Source organism: Symphalangus syndactylus, chromosome 6 (assembly GCF_028878055.3).
Source record: "Symphalangus syndactylus isolate Jambi chromosome 6, NHGRI_mSymSyn1-v2.1_pri, whole genome shotgun sequence".
Classification (NCBI taxonomy): domain Eukaryota; kingdom Metazoa; phylum Chordata; class Mammalia; order Primates; family Hylobatidae; genus Symphalangus; species Symphalangus syndactylus.
The window spans coordinates 95,128,239-95,144,858 of record NC_072428.2 but is presented as its reverse complement, the minus strand read 5'-3'; the positions used below and the strand labels follow the sequence as shown (position 1 = coordinate 95,144,858).

The 16,620-nt window shown below is 37.3% G+C and overlaps 1 protein-coding gene across 8 annotated transcripts in view; it reads right to left on the bottom strand.

Annotated features, from left to right (window-relative positions):
* The window catches only part of KMT2E (lysine methyltransferase 2E (inactive)), a 100,886-nt gene that overhangs the window by 34,922 nt on the left and 49,344 nt on the right, over positions 1–16,620 (bottom strand). For 7 of the 8 annotated variants that reach the window (XM_055283534.2, XM_055283536.2, XM_055283537.2 and 4 more), the window contains 8 exons: positions 16,279–16,508; positions 13,091–13,171; positions 5,985–6,043; positions 4,872–5,044; positions 3,615–3,653; positions 2,518–2,748; positions 2,278–2,408; positions 735–852 (listed from right to left, as the gene is read on the bottom strand). In XM_055283534.2, the coding sequence (XP_055139509.1) occupies positions 735–852; positions 2,278–2,408; positions 2,518–2,748; positions 3,615–3,653; positions 4,872–5,044; positions 5,985–6,043; positions 13,091–13,171; positions 16,279–16,508 (1,062 nt within the window). Of the gene's footprint in view, positions 1–734; positions 853–2,277; positions 2,409–2,517; positions 2,749–3,614; positions 3,654–4,871; positions 5,045–5,984; positions 6,044–13,090; positions 13,172–15,749; positions 15,839–16,278; positions 16,509–16,620 lie in introns of those variants that run through there. The other variant, XM_055283539.2, reaches the window with a different exon arrangement.

Genomic DNA, 16,620 nt, shown 5'->3' with positions numbered 1-16,620 from the left:
GCGTGGTTGCACACGCCTGCAGTCCCACCTACTGAGAAAACTGAGACAGGAGGATCACTTGAGCACAAGAGGTCACGGAGGCTGTAGTGAGCTGTGCTCATGACACTGCACTCCAGCCTGGGAGACAGTGAGACACTGCCTCAAAAAAAAAAAAAAAAAAAAAAAAGAAAGTCCAATATTTCCTCTTACAAGGAACATCATCATTTCTTCAGTGTGCCAAGTAATTTTTAAGACTTCATAGCAGCCAGGCATGGTGGCTTACACCTGTAATCCCAGCATTTTGGGAGGCTGAGATGGGCAAATCATCTGAGGTCAGGAGTTCGAGACCAGCCTGGTCAACATGGTGAAACCCCGTCTCTACTAAAAATGCAAAAAAATAGCCAGGCATGGTGGTGCGTGCCTGTAATCCCACCTATTCGGGAGGCTGAGGCAGGAGAATCACTTGAGCCCGGGAGGCGGAGGTTGCAGTGAGCTGAGATCGTGCCATTGTATTCCAGCCTGGGCAACAAGAGTGAAACTCCATCTCAAAAAAAAAAAAAAAAAAGACTTCATAGCCAGTATCACATAAATTTTCACAAAAAAAACAGGCTGGGCAGTATAAAATGCACCAAAGGTTGGAAAGTGTCTTAGGTGACCTGAGTTTTGTGCTTACTGCTCAGATGCCAACACACCCCCAAGCCCCCACATCTCCCCCCAAGCCCCCACATCTCCCCAAAGAGTTTCTATAAGCTTACCTCTGCATTGGGTGTACAAGACCGCCTGATGAATCGAGCCTCATTCCCAAAAGTCCTTGCATCAACACACATTTCTAGCCCATGAAATTTAGAGTAGAATAACACAAAAGGGTATGGTCTACAAAGAAAGAAACATTATAAGCTATTAACATTTTAGGCCGGGCACGCTGGTTCACACCTGTAATTCCAGCACTTTGGGAGGCTGAGGCAGGTGGATTGCTTGAGCCCAGGAGATAAAGACCAACCTGGGCAACATGGCGACACTCCGTATTTACAAAAAAAAAAAAAAAAAAAAAAGGAAGGAAAAAAAAAGGCACGGTGGCATGTGCCTGTAGTCCCAGCTACCTGGGAAGCTGAGGTGGGAGGATCACCTGAGCCCAGGACGTCAAGGCTGCAGTGAGCCATGATCATGCCACTGCATTCCAACCTGGGTGATAGAGCGAGACTGTCTCAAAAACAAACAAACAAAAGTCAACATTTTAGTATAATAATCTCCTGTTACTCTTCAGAGGCAAAGTGATGAAGAAACTTAAGAACACAGAGTCTAAGAAACTTCTAAAAGACACAGTGAAGCCAAGATTTGAATATAGGCAGTCTGACTCCAAAATTCACTCTTATCTTATGCTAGTTTATGCTAATGAGATTTTTACCTGCCCCATAACCTCACCTAAATCAAAGGCAATTAATGGAAGGCAGAAATTGCAATTTACAAAGAAAGATAAAAAGAGAGTGACTACTGCATTCACAGGATTAATCTGATGTCTTTAGAGTTCGTATTTCCTGATGCATTTAAAAGTGTGTCTTATACCCTGTTTCAGATCAAATCTGCTACATAATAGGGAGAAACTGCTGTGTATCTTTCATATCTTAAGTAAATACTCAAGTTATAAACAATAAATGTTTTTGATAATTGTAGGACACAGACTAGGAATGTTCTCCTACAGATATGAACATACTTCTAGACTACAGGGAAGCAACGCCTATTAAAGGATCATATTAATTCTGCATACAAATCCCAAACCAAAGAACAGACCTCCAATACCATTCCAATACCAACAAAGTGAGTGTTGAAAGTGGTGGCAATAATGTAGGACCCAATCTAACACTGTCTAATAAAGAGGAAGGGGTTTCTCCTATGGTTACCATGGTCTTTCTCAGTTCTGGCTATTATGTTATGAGGAATTATCATGAGTCCCAGATGGAAAGGGTTCCTTGTAATCTCAATCAATCAGAATTCCTGACTGATATCCTTCTATATCCAACCTATATTGCTGTTGGTTAATTTTGAAGTAGATTGTTTTAGGATTTTCAGCAAGACAGACATGAGCAAGAGACAGGAACATATCTTTGCATTTTTTTATGTTCTTTTAGTTTATCGTAGTTCAAAAATTATCATCAGTCACTGTTCAACCACACTACAGCTTTAAATACGGAAATGATCATGTAGGAAAAAAAGTACATATAATCACAACATCTAGGTAAAACAGTCAAAAATCCAATATTTGCCAACAGAAAATGAACATGGGAAAATAAATGAATATACCTTTTAAAGAAATACCCATTTGCTTCAAACTGTTCTCTCAGCATAAACTTCCCTCTGTATTCAATGATAAGTGCATCAGGAGGCAAATCTTTCGCAGATTTAAGAATTTTCTTATTCTTTTGTATATGGCTCTACAATCAGAGTAAATGTTGAGATTAAATAAACTTGCTTGTTTTCAGTTTAACTAAAAATTCACAATATAAAACTGTTTTACAATTTTTGGACAAATGATTTATCTACCTCTACCGGAGGTTTGAAGAGCAAATTGTTGGTATTCAAATCTGATTTATTCATCTCTTTTTTGTCATTTCCATTGCCTAATCTCAGAGCTATTCTTTGTGCCTCCCTCTGAACACCCTCACTATACTGGTTGTTATTTGCTTCTTCATATCGATCCATCCATGCTTTGATCTTTGTCTCCCATCCAAAATTTGAACCATCAGATGAAGGATCAATCTCTGGAGCTGAACCCTAAAATCATAAACTGAGCATTAGTATCTGGACTTACGGACTTACACACACACACACACACATACACACAATTAATGGCAAGCTATATAAAAGAACATAATACAAACTAGAAACTGCTGTTTAATGGTTTCTTTTCCAGAAATGTGGAATAATAAATAATTATGCCTTATACCACAGGGACAAAAGATACACTGTAACATGCTCCCCACATCCTAATGTGACAATTTTAGAAATTTGTTATCCTCTTCTACCTAAGCCAGAAAGCTATAGTAACAGCATACAGCTGACCTCTGTGACCCCAGACAAACTTATGTTTTGGAGTGATACAGAGGTGAGGAGCCCTGCTTCTCTCAGCAATTTTAGCATCTAAAAAAGTGAGGACATACATTAATTAATTCAAGATACTTTTTAGCTACCATCGATCATTCTGACTGGTTTGTATTGATATGGTTGCTCTATGGTGAATTTATAGTATGACAACTGACTTGACTAACTCTAGAATCCCAACTATGCAAAAGAGCAAATTTTCAAGTTCCAAATCTGATTCTGCATTCCTAAGTACAGTATAGTAATACTAAGTGGCATCAGAGACATGGATTATAGTAATAAAGGAAATTCAAATTGCCGAAAATTATAAAATTAGAAATTGCTTATATACCTCCCCCTTTTGATTAATATTTTAACAGTGTTAACTACAAGAGTAGTATATTACTCCAATTAGAACTAAGGTCCCACTCCTGGTAAAGATAATAGGCAATGACATGACACACAACACAGAGAGCATTAAGTAAAAATATGGACAAGCAAGCACGTAGCTCCTGAATAAATGACAGTTGATAACACCACCTTAAAATTAATGTATTTACCTTAACTCTTGATGACTTCCTAGATCCTTCACGAAATGCCTAAAATAAACATAGAATTCTAGTTAGTTTTCTAAAAAACTGGACATAATTAATATTTAAGAATCAATTGGTTCATTGAAACTTTTAACTGAAGTGTCATAACAAAAAATTTGGTAACCAAGAAAGCTGACACTAGGAGAATGTTTAATAAAGGCATCTACTAAAATACTTTTCTAATAAAAACAGAATGTGGTTGAGAGTGGTGGCGGGCACCTGTCGTCCCAGATACTCAGGAGACTGAGGCAGGAGGATCACTGGAGCCCAGGAGTTGGAGGCCACAGTGCACCATGACAGTCTGTCAATATCCACTGCACTCCAGCCTGGGCAACATAGCAAGATCCTGTCTTTAAAAAAAAAAAAAGTATATAGACTATATAGAATATAAAAATCTGTATATAATATAATGCAAAGACAAAAATTTCCAAATATTCTCTGTGTTCAATATTACAACAGTGGAAAAATATTTCTGATAAAAATTGGGAGGGTATGAGAAATATAATTTTGTTGAAGTGATAAGACATGTTTTGGGAGGGAGTAAAATAATGATATTACTTTAATTCACTAAGCAACTAGCAAGTAATATTTGAGCCCATAATGGGCCTTAAGTAATATGCACTGTGGTAAACAGCTGTATTTATTCAATAAATATGTATTGAGAGCCCACTCATCTGCCAGATCTGAGGGATGTATTTAAGACTTAATTCCTATCCCCCTCAACCCCCTAAAAAGTGTGAACTCCATTTAGAGTGACTAACAAATATAAACCTACAGCTAGCAATATAGATCCAAATAAATAAATTTGTGTGTAGACAATACGTTACAAGAGAGCAAGGTTTAAAAAAAAAGGGGGGGCAAAGAATCGTTATGTAAAACATGGGGAAGAAAAGCTAAGTGGATTATGTCAGACAGACAAGTGAAAGGAATACAATCCTGGTAGTACAGAAAACTATGAAGGCTTTCTATTTTATTTTTGCTTCTGCATTTCAGTGACTAATCTCATTAAATGATTTCAAAGCAGTTTGCAAAGTTTCTTCTCTAATCTGCTTCAATCTTTAAAACACGTTAAAATGTTCAAGTAAGTTTAATTGTTTAAAAATAAAAAACTTCTGCTAGATCCTTTTTAGCAAACAACAGTTAGTCACTCTCCTGCCTCTCCTATAAAATTCAGTTCCCTATCCGCTATCGTATCCACTCACCTAAAAACAAGCAAAAACGTACCTTTTTACATTTTGAAATGTGTTGTTCTTTCTCTCCGCTTTTTTTCCTTCTTTTATCATTAACTTTGGAAACTCTTGAAGCAGTTAAAGTAATTGATGTTGGAGTATGCTGAAATGCAGTATATAATTCCACAGGAACCTCATCACCACTCTCAGTTGCACTGGTATCACCATCTTCAAAGACAAAATAAAAATTATTGCACATTTAATACTTCTACTTTAAACAATGAAATAACACAGCATCCCACATGACAAAGTATTGTCATCTCCATCTTTCTAAATAAGCACATTTTTTAAACTTGTTCACTCACCTCACTTATACATTTACATGCAAAGCACAAATATGGTATCTCACACATTAAACTAGAAAGGATCCAAAAGCCTGATAACACACTCTGGTGGTGTGCCTGTGGGAAACAGCACTCTCATACACTACCAGTGGAAATTTGAAATTCCCTACACAGGGCAATTCAGCCATATCTAGCAAAATTATATATGTACACACCTTTTGACCCAGCCATCACATTATTAGAGATCTAGCCAAAGATAAAACAGCAAAAGTACAAAAAGACTTATGCAAGAGGGTCTTGCTGAGGATACTGTTTTTAATAACAAAAATAAAACAAGGCAGAAATAATGAAAACAATTCAAATCTCCATCAAAGAGGAATAGTTGAATAAATTATGATTATTTAAAACCAGGAGTACTGGTATCAACACGATTAAAATTAAAATTGTGGCATATGTTACACAGAAGTTAGAAAATTCTGTTCCTAAAAATGAAAGATGTACTATTCTACATGATAAACTAATGGAGCATATCATTCTGAAGAACAAACATATTTTATTTTTTTAAACCAACAGGTTAGCTATGTGTAGGAAAATTATGGCTGATTTAAATTATTTATTTTCCTCTTATTTCCATTTTATTTCCCAAAGTACATATTTATTTGATAATATGTGAAAAAAAATACTTAAAATCTATACCAGAGATTGCATACTATCTGTACAATCAACATTCATCAACAAGGTATTTACGTTTAACTAAAAATATGCAGACCGTTTATAATCTCAATCACACGAATTTTAATTTAGTGTAGGTCCTTTTTACCTACCTGACATATTTTCCCTTTTCCGGCGTTGTAGTAGCACTGCCCTCTCTTTATCCAAATTCCTACATTAAAAAATCAGCATAATTATTTATCAAATACATGAAGCACAGCTATCTTAAATGTGATAAACTCTGTAATTAATTTAATGTTCTTAGTGAAAAACCAACAATATAAAATATATACAAAATCCCTTGCAATACAGTTTACATACAATCTAACAGCAGCAGTAGATGCCAGATAGGTGACTCCATTTCACTCTGTTAAGATTTTTTTTTTTTTCCCAGACAGGGTCTCATCCTGTCACCCAGGCTGGAGTGCAGTGATGCAATCACAGTTTGCTGCAGCCTCAACCTTCCAGGTTCAAGGGATCCTCCCGCCTCAGCCTCCTGAGTAGCTGAGACTACAGGCCTGCACCACCATGCTGGGCTAATTTTTTAATTTTGGGTAGAGATGGGTTGCCCAGGCTGGTCTTGAACTCCTGGATCAAGTGATCCTCCCACCCCTGCCTCCCAAAGAGCTGGGATCACAGGTGTGAGTCACAGTGAATGGCCAAGAAAATAATTTACTTAGGAAACTAGCATCTTTTTCAAACAGAATATTTAAAGCAAAAAGTCTGAAAAAAAAAAACAAAAAAACCCATAATGTTAACAATGTAATTAAAATCACAAATTAAATTTCTTAAAGCAAATGTATGACACTGAATCGAATCTATTCCATTATTACCATTGCCTTTAATTATTTTCGCTTTTGAAATAAATACTGAACTTTTTTTTTGAGATGGAGTTTCGCTCTTATTGCCCAGGCTGGAGTGCAAGGCGCAATCTCGTCTCACTGCAACCTCTGCCTCCTGGGTTCAAGCGATTCCCTACCTCAGCCTCCCAAGTAGCTGGGGTTCCAAGCATGCACTACCACACCTGGCTAATTTTGTATTTATAGTAGAGACGGGGTTTCTCCATGTTGGTCAGGCTGGTCTCAAACTCCTGGCCTAAGGTGATCTGCCCACCTCGGCCTCCCAAAGTGCTGGGATTATAGGCATGAGCATTTAACAATTAAGTGAAATACTTCATTACCCGCTCCCTACCTCTATCCATGAACTACATCATCCATAGTAATTCTTTTACATTCTCCCGCCCCTCCAACTCTTTCATTTTATACAGTTTAGAGGTCAGATAACATACTACTCACAGGTGGTAAAATAAGAGCTCTAGATTATTAGAATTTCTACAGATGCCTTAATGTCTACCAGGAAATATACCTATTCTAGCATCACAGATAATTACCCTAGCTATCAAAGAATAATAAACATATCTCTCTCAACTAACTGCCCTCCTAATGGTAAGTTTTTTTGTTTTTTGTTTTGTTTTTTGAGACGGAGTCTCGCTCTGTCGCCTAGGCTGCCAGGCTGGACTTCAGTGGTGCGATCTCGGCTCACTGCAAGCTCCAACTCCCAGGTTCATGCCATTCTGCCGCCTAAGCCTGCCAAGTAGCTGGGACTACAGGCACCCGCCACCACACCTGGCTAACTCTTGTTTTTGCATTTTTAGTAGAGACAGGGTTTCACCACGTTAGCCAGGATGGTCTCAATCTTCTGACCTCGTGATCCACCCGCCTGGGCCTCCCAAAGTGCTGGGATCACAGGCATGAGCCACTGCACCCGGCCTCCTAATGGTAACTTTTTAACCAACTTTTAGTGAATTCATCATCAGATATTTACCCCATCAAAAATTATTTGGCAAAAGACTACTACCATAAAGTGAAACAAAACCACAAAGAGATACCTCACTCAAAGTAAGAGAAATGCACACCATAACTATGCTGAGATTACCATTTCTCACCTAATTAAACGGCAAAAATGCAAGTCTGTCAAATACTCTGTTGTGAGGCCTGGGAAAGCGGGCATGCTTATCCATTACTGTTTGGAATTCAAAACTGCAGGCTGGGCGTGGTGGCTCACGCCTGTAATCTCAGCACTTTCAGAGGCCAAGGCAGGCAGATCACGAGGTCAGGAGATGGAGACCATCCTGGCCAAGATGGTGAAACCCCGCTCTCTACTAAAAAAAAAAAAAATATATATATATATATATGCACACACATATATATACAAAAATTAGCAGGGTGTGGTGGCTTATGCCTGTAGTCCCAGCTACTTGGCAGGCTGAGGCACGACAATGGCTTGAACCCAGGAGGTGGAGGTTGCAGTGAACCGAGATCGTGCCACTGCACTGCAGCCTGGTGACACAGCAAGACTCCATTTCAAAAAAAACAAAAAACAACAACAAAAAAATGGCGCAGCTCCTACTGGAAGGAAATTTGACAATCTTAACAAAATTTTATATATATGTTTATCACTATACTGAACAATCTCACTTCTATCTATAATAACAAAAGAGCCAAAACAACTCTAATGTCCACACAAAGACAACTAGTTGAATAGAGTACAAAAAAAGATACAGTACATTGAAGCTATATTAGTCAATGTCTACATACTACTGTGATCTTCAGCATATATTTTTAAGAGAAAAGAAATGTGAAGACTCTATAATATGCTACTGCTTACCTAAATAAGGAGGGAAATAAATATATAGATACATACCTACATATAATAAGCAAGCAGGGATGAGTTAGACTTAACTTGCTTTATATATTTGTCTACCTTGCTTTACATATTTGACTTCAGAATGATAGAATACTTTCCTTTATATATTTGACCTCAAGCCTAACTTGCTTTATATTTGAGTTTAGAATGATAGAATACTTCTTACATAATTATAAAGTATATAATTATAAAGGTAAATAAAATATAAAAAACAATTCTGTTTTTGAGACAGGGTCTCCCTCTGTTGCCCAGGCTGGAGTGCAGTGGCACAATCATAACTCACTGCAGCCTCAACCTCCCGGGCTCAAGAAATCCTCCTGTCTCAGCCTCCCAAAGAGCTGGGACCACAGACACATACCATCACATCTGGCTAATTTTTGCATTTTTTTTTTTTTGAGACAGAGTCCCACTCTGTCACATAGGCAGAGTGCAGTGGTGTGATCTCAGCTCACTGCAACCTCTGCCTCCCAGGTTCAAACAATTCTCGTGCCTCAGCCTCCTGAGTAGCTGGGATTACAAGCACCTGCCACCATGCCCGGCTAATTTTTGTATTTTTTTTGGTAGCAACGGTGCCTTGCCATGTTGCCTAGGCTAGTCTCAAACTCCTGACCTCAAGTGATCCACCTGCCTCAGCCTCCAAAAGTGCTAGGATTATAGCTGTGAGCCACTGCGCCCAACCAACAATTCTTAAAAAACAAAAATTACTGATTACTCCTACATTTCTGGTAGGAATGTAAAATGGAATAGCCATTCTGGGAAATACTCTGACAATATCATAAATATCTAAACATGCAACTACCATATAACCAAGCTGCTGTTCTCTTGGGCATTTAACCCAGAGTGGGGGAAAAACAACTTAGGTTCACACAAAAACCTGTAAACAAATGTTCACAGAAACTTTATTTGTAATAGCCAAAAAAGTAGAAACAACCCAAATGGTCTTCAATGGGTGAATAGGTTAAAGAAACTATGGTACATATATACCATGAAATACTATTAGCAATAAAAAACAAAATCATGATACATCCAACAAATTGGAGGGCTCTCTAGGGAATCATGTTGGATACAAAAGTCAATGCCAAAAGGTCACATACCGGGTCAAATGAAGTCATAAATGTATGACTTCATTTATGTAACATTCTTGAAATGACAAAATTATAGAAATCGATTATAGAATAACAGTTGGCAAAATAAGTTGGCAAAGTTCAGGGGTAGAAGGTAGGTGTGACTACAAAGGGCAGCATGACTCCTGGCAGTGACAGAAATGTTCTATAAAGTGACTGTGTTAATGCCAATATCCTAGTTGTGATATTGTATTAATAGTTATGCAGGCCGGGGGCGGTGGCTCACGCTTGTAATCCCAGCACTTTGGGAGGCCCAGGTGGGCGGATCACGAGGTCAGGAGATCGAGACCACGGTGAAACCCCATCTCTACTAAAAATACAAAAAAAATTAGCCGGGCGTGGTGGCGGGCACCTGTAGTCCCAGCTACTCAGACAGGCTGAGGCAGGAGAATGGCGTGAACCCAGGAGGCGGAGCTTGCAGTGAGCTGAGATCGCGCCACTGCACTCCAGCCTGGGTGACAGAGCGAGACTCCATCTCAAAAAAAAAAAAAAAAAAAATAGTTATGCAAGATGTTAACACTGGGGCGAAATAGGTAAAAGATATCTAGGCTCACTCTACATTATTTCACAACTGCATGTGAATCTACAACTCAGAACATTTAATTTTTAAAAAATCAATAAAATTAATGACCTAAACAACATAAGTGTGTATCCAGTTGGTGTTATAAACACACAATTATTTCAAGAGTCTTAAAACACAATATTGACTATAAAACCCTCATACACTATGCCCTATGGGGGGAAAGTTCTAAACTGTTTTACACAATCATATTGTTGGTGCTAGTGTTGGCGGTGTTGTTACTCCAAGACTATTATATTCTTGTGTAGGATTAAACAGTTAACCAATTGTGGGATATTCTAATTACATTATTCTCTGTACTGTTGACAACTAGAATAAAAGGAGATAAACATGAAACAGCTACATAAAAACCTGTATTCCTAAATTTCAGTTGCAATTATCAGTATAAACTCGGTATTTTATCTTAAAGAAACAGATGAAACATACTTCCTAGCTTTGTCTACTAAAAAGACTAGGAACAGCAACCAATCTAGTAGGAAAGGGCACGACTAGCTCTCCAATTCTGGTCTTGAAAGCCAACTCTGAATTTGGGGCACAGAAGTGCAGGATAAGCCTGAGACATCTTGTCACACTAGATAACTTCTTTGCCATCAAGTACCACTAGGGTATTGTTTAAAGGACTTGATAACCAGCTTGAAGAGGTTCCTACTGACCACAAATGGAATGAAATTTAAGCATCAATAAGGGTAATAGCTGCAATAGACTGACATCCACTATGGTTTAAATCCATGAGGTCATAACGATACTTAATTTTTCATTATTCTGAAAACTAGTAAATAAAGGCTAAGACTCAACAAGCATTTATCCTGCCTTTCCTCAATGAAATATATCTTAAGAGAACTGAATAGTTAACATAGAGACGTGGCCGGGCAAGGTGGCTCTCGCCTGTAATCCCAACACTTTGGGAGGCCGAGGTGGGAAGATCGCTTGAGCTCAAGAGTTCTAGACCAGCCTGGACAACATGGTGAAACCCTGTGTCTACAAAAAAAAAAAAAAACTAGTCAGGCATGGTGGCGATGCCTGTAGTCCCAGCTACTTGGCAGGCTGAGGTGGAAGGATGGGAGAATCACCTGAGCCCAGGAGGCTGAGGCTGCAGTGAGCTGTGGTCACACGTAGCCTCTTCGACAAAGTGAGATCCTGTCTTAAAAAAAAAAAAAAAAAGACAGAGAAGTTTGTTCCGATAAAAATATTCCAACTGATAAGTAATGAACAACAGAATTAACATATCACTAATTTGCAACTCCTAATAAATTAGTGGATCTAAGGACTATCACTGGCTCCCATCATAAGACAACCAGAAATCATGTGCCACCTGATAAGACAACACAGTCTAACTATGAAAATAGTCTTATAAAAAAAAAAAAAGAAATTGAACCTAAATCTGATCAAGCCTATAGACATAAACACCTTCTTACAGAAACAGAACAGGGAAACTTGTGAAATCATGAGAATACAACTGGCAAAACTCATCGGGACAAACAGCTGAGTTCCCTAAACATGCACACTGTAATGGTAACCAGGGATGGTAGGGAGGGAGGAGTAGGTTTAGAGACTTGAGAGATGAATATCAACCAATCAATATCATAACAATGGCTGGGTAAGCCAGAGATTTTGTTCCATGTACAATAATAGCTTTGCGGTTGTTTTTTTTGAAACAGGTTCTCACTCTGTCATCTAAGCCGGGGCACAGTGGCATGACCATGCCTCACTGCAGCCTCGAGCTCACAGGCTCAGGCCATCCTCCCACATCAGCCTCCCAAGCAGCTAGGACTACAGATGCATGACACCACCACGCCTGGCTCATCTTTTGTATTTTTAGGAGAGACGGGTTTCACCATGTTTCCCAAGCTGGCCTCGAACTCCTGGGCTCTCGTGATCTACCTACCTCGGCCTCCCAAAGTGCTGGGATTACAGGCCTGAGCCACCTTGCCCAGATGGTTTGTAATTATTTTTGTAAAAAGAATTGACAGACATATTCTGAAATATATATACACACAAATACATATATACTGAAATACACATGGATGAAATAATATGATACCTGGGATTTGCCTTAAAACAACATGTAAAGGGAGAAGAAATACATGGGAGTATAGATGGGACAAGAATGTCGATAATTACTGAGGTAGGGTGGTGGAAATGTGGGTTTATTATGTATTATTTTATTTTTACTAAATTTGAAATGTCCATAATAAAAATATTTTAAAAAACAAAAAAGAAATGTGGAAAAAAAATATTACAAACAGGAAGAATGACAGATCTACCAAATTCTTTAAGGGAGTATTCATCTAGTAACTCTTTAATAGGGTGCATTCCAGTTAAAAAAGATGCCATCAGGTAGAAGATGCACTACTATTTTACGCATCATTAATAAAGTAAAAACTCTATAAACTATGACACATTATTGATAGAAAGATATTTTCATGATTTTAGAGTTGTCAGAATACAAAAATAATAGTAAGAATACACATAAAAATGGAAAAGCGTATGTTAGAATCGATGAAACACAGTGATCCATTAATTCTCCCTTTTTTTTTTTTTTTTTTTTTTTGAAAAAAAGAGACTGGGTTTTGCTCTGTCACCCAGGCTGGAGTACAGTGGCACAATCAAGGCTCACTGCAGCCTCAAACTCCTGTGCTCAAGCAATCTTCCTGCCTCAACCTCCCAAGTAGTTAGCTCTACAGGCATGAGCCACCACGCCCGGCTGTGATTCATTAATTTTTTTAACTTGAATTCATAAAGGAATTTCTGTTAACTAGTACTACCTCAGTAAAATTACTGGCAATGTTATCAGATATGTGCAACTTACCTAGGCTGACAACGTTCACATAGATATGTATCAGGAATATGCTGCCTATCAATCCCCATGCAGTCAATATGTTGCCAAACACTTAAAAAAAAAAGCAGAACATACAGAATATTATTTGCCATCCTTAAATTAAGATTTGATATTCCATTTAACTATCATTTAATAAGTACCTACTTTGAGCTTAGCACTCCTAAAAGGTACTCCGAGAAATTCATAGAAACATGTCTTCAAGGCGATAAAATTTTGAGATGCAAAAGCAAGAGGATAAATATAGGATACATAAATTTTTAAAGCAAATACAATTTTAAAATATAAAATGTATAATTTATTCTACAAATATTATTAGAAATCACAATGTAGAGATGGCCACACTACTTGTAATTAATGAGAAAAGCACCTTGGAGAATAATGAACTTGACTCGAACCTCATTTGGGAAATAGTAAGCTACCACTGTAGCAACATTTATCAAATACCATTTATCAGATATGAAGAGAAGGTGGCCACAAGGCGCTCAACATATATGAAGAGAAATATTCATTTTGAGAAATAGGAGGTTAAAATTGGATTAGTGAAGTACAGTCAGATTACTTAGGACTTGGAATGTGTAGACGTGTGTAAATTTCCTCTGTCAACAGGTAACAATTTTTTAGAGGTGCTTTGGTGGCATGTAGTATTAATTCAAAGAAGTTAAGAAACTGCAAGCAGAAAGACCAACTAAAGAGTCATTTCCAACATTCCACACTTGAGTTAAAAGGAGGGCAGAACCAGAATTAACGCCAGAGAAAAATAAGTTAAAGAATGTAAGAGGCATTCTATGAGAACAGAGATTAAACCTAATTACTTTTAATGGAATACATGGACCAGTTTGAGGCAAATTTCTCAATTTGTTATTATTGTATTTTATTGCCAAGACTAATTTGTCTAAAGTTGATACATATGCCTGACTCCAAAAACAGTCTTAGTTATTCTTTACATAAGAATAAACTACTTCTAATATATAACTACAGTAGCTTCCCCCTTATCCATGGTTTGCTTTTCGTGGTTTCGTTTACCTGTGTTCAACCACAGTCTGAAAATATTAAGATATTTTCAGGAAGAGGGAGAGAGGGGGCAGAAGGAGAGAGAGAGAGAGAGAGAGAAGGAGAGAGACAAAGACCACATTTACTTCTATTACAGTATGCTGTTATAATTGTTGTTAAGCTCTTACTGCATCTACTTTATAAATTAAACTTTATCATAGGTATTTATGTATAGGAAAAAACAAAGTACGGTAGGGTTCAGTACTCTCTGCAGTCTCAGGCATCTACTGGGGGTCTTGGAACATATACCCCAGGGGAAAGGAGGGACTACTGTACCAAACTAACTGCTACTGTGTTGTTCTTTACTTTTCAACTGAGAATGTTGGGGCAAGAACTGACAGAATGTGAAATATATATAAAAGTGCAAAACAGATGTGACAAAGAAAAGTAGCGCAAATGACAAGGCTTGGAGTAACAAATTAAATTAAATTTGTGGGGCAAGTAATGACGGCATGCAGACAACAGAAGAAACAAAGCTAGAATATGAATAAATAATCAGAGCTGTGGATGTCAGACTTCAAAGAGATGAGTATAAGTAGTAGGAACATGTAAAAACAATGAGCCAACGTAAAGTAAGAATAGAGCCTTCCAGGAGACTACAGGCTGAGCAACAGAAAAACAGAGTAACAAATATTAGATTCGTAACAAAAAGTACTCTCTGAGAAGCAAATAACTTGAATAATCCAAAAACTGTGAACTGGTCCTTCAATAATTTGTAGATGGATATAAAAACTCCTAAGGACAATTTTACTATTCTCTAATAGAGATAACTGTATCTTATATATAGACCATCGCCATTATATCAAAACACTGCTAAGATTACGTATTAAAATAAAAATTACATACCAAATGGTATGTAATTTTTGACATTAGACATTTTCTACTATGACGAAAGCAAAGTGTCACTGAAGTTATTTTTAGTTTTTTAATTTACCTCCTAAATAAATTTACTGAAGTCATTATTCATGGTAGAATGTGTTACAGGTAATGAAAGTTTATTTTTACATTTGGAAAGGTACTACAATATGTTTTTATTATTAAGATAAACTCAAAGTGTTAATATTACAACTTTCCATAAAAATATCAAATTTTACATTCCACTTAATATTTGAATTTCTCATTTTTTGGCAAGAGTAAACAAACTTTTTGAAACATAATGCTAACTGCATGTTTGTATCAATAATATTCAACTCCTAATCACCTAATCTAATAGATGGGGATAATATTACAAATAATGCAAAGTAATACTTGGCTTTAGGGTCCATTTTTATACTTACATTCAAATATGGGTATATGCCATACTACATCACATCAAATAATTAAGCAATACCATAATGACCAGACCCAGGAAATTCTGTAAAGCTCCCGAACTTTCTTGCCCTCTACAATGCACTGCGTAAGTACTCTCCGCTTACCACCCTATGCAGGGGATAAACTCAGTAACTTTCAGGCTGAAATCCTACTTTTCTCTCTTCATCCTCCCCAAATCCTTCCCCCACAATCAAAAAAAAAAAAAAAAAAAAAAAAAAAAACAGGAAAAAAAAATGAAACAAAACCCCACTTTCTGTCCCAATCACACCTTCTCCAGGGGAGGAGGCCTTTCTTGGTGGCTGAACCAGGGTTGGGGGAGGGGAGACTGTGGTTCTGGTTCAAGGAGACTCCAGAGTGCTGCAAGGTTCAAGTCAAAAGGAGGTGAGAGAGTCAGGTCAAACAAACATCAATCAAAATGTTTAATTTCCTCAAACTGGAAAATCACAGTTGACTAAGCACAAATTATTCCAAAGGAAATACAAGACTAAATTCTCTCATTTCTATCTTGTCTACTGCTATGTTTATGTACTTGTACTACTACTGAACTAAGTGAAAAGAAAAATGTGATCCTACATGAAAAAAGTTCAGAACTGTCTATTACTCAGTTAACAACAGGGATTTCTAGTAAACTCTTTTTTCACATAGGAGGCTTTTTCTAGGACTGCATCAATAGTAGAAGTCCCACTTAAAATATGTATCCATTAATTCCTTTGAAAGTGACTTTAGTTATCTTTTCCAACATTAGCAAAGGTTATCAGCATTCAAGAAAAATAAAACAATGGTGTAAAATATTTTACCTGCATTTGTCACAACAGATCATGTATCCATCATCATGTGTAAAACCACATATGCACCTGGTTACATCAGTACCATAACTTCCATCCTCAGATGTGCTGATTGTAGTAGCACTGGAAGTTTCATCAAAATTAGGAGTGGTAAATATGCCTACTTCATTTTTGCTAATAAGGACTGATGGAGGAGGGGAAGCTGGAGGTGTTGGAGGAGGACGAGCACCATAATTATGGTCCTGAATAATTAAACACAAATATAACACAATATTATTTAATTTCAACAATGATATGAACCAAGCAACTTAAATAAATAAAATTCAACCCCTAATTTCAATACTCAAGAGATAT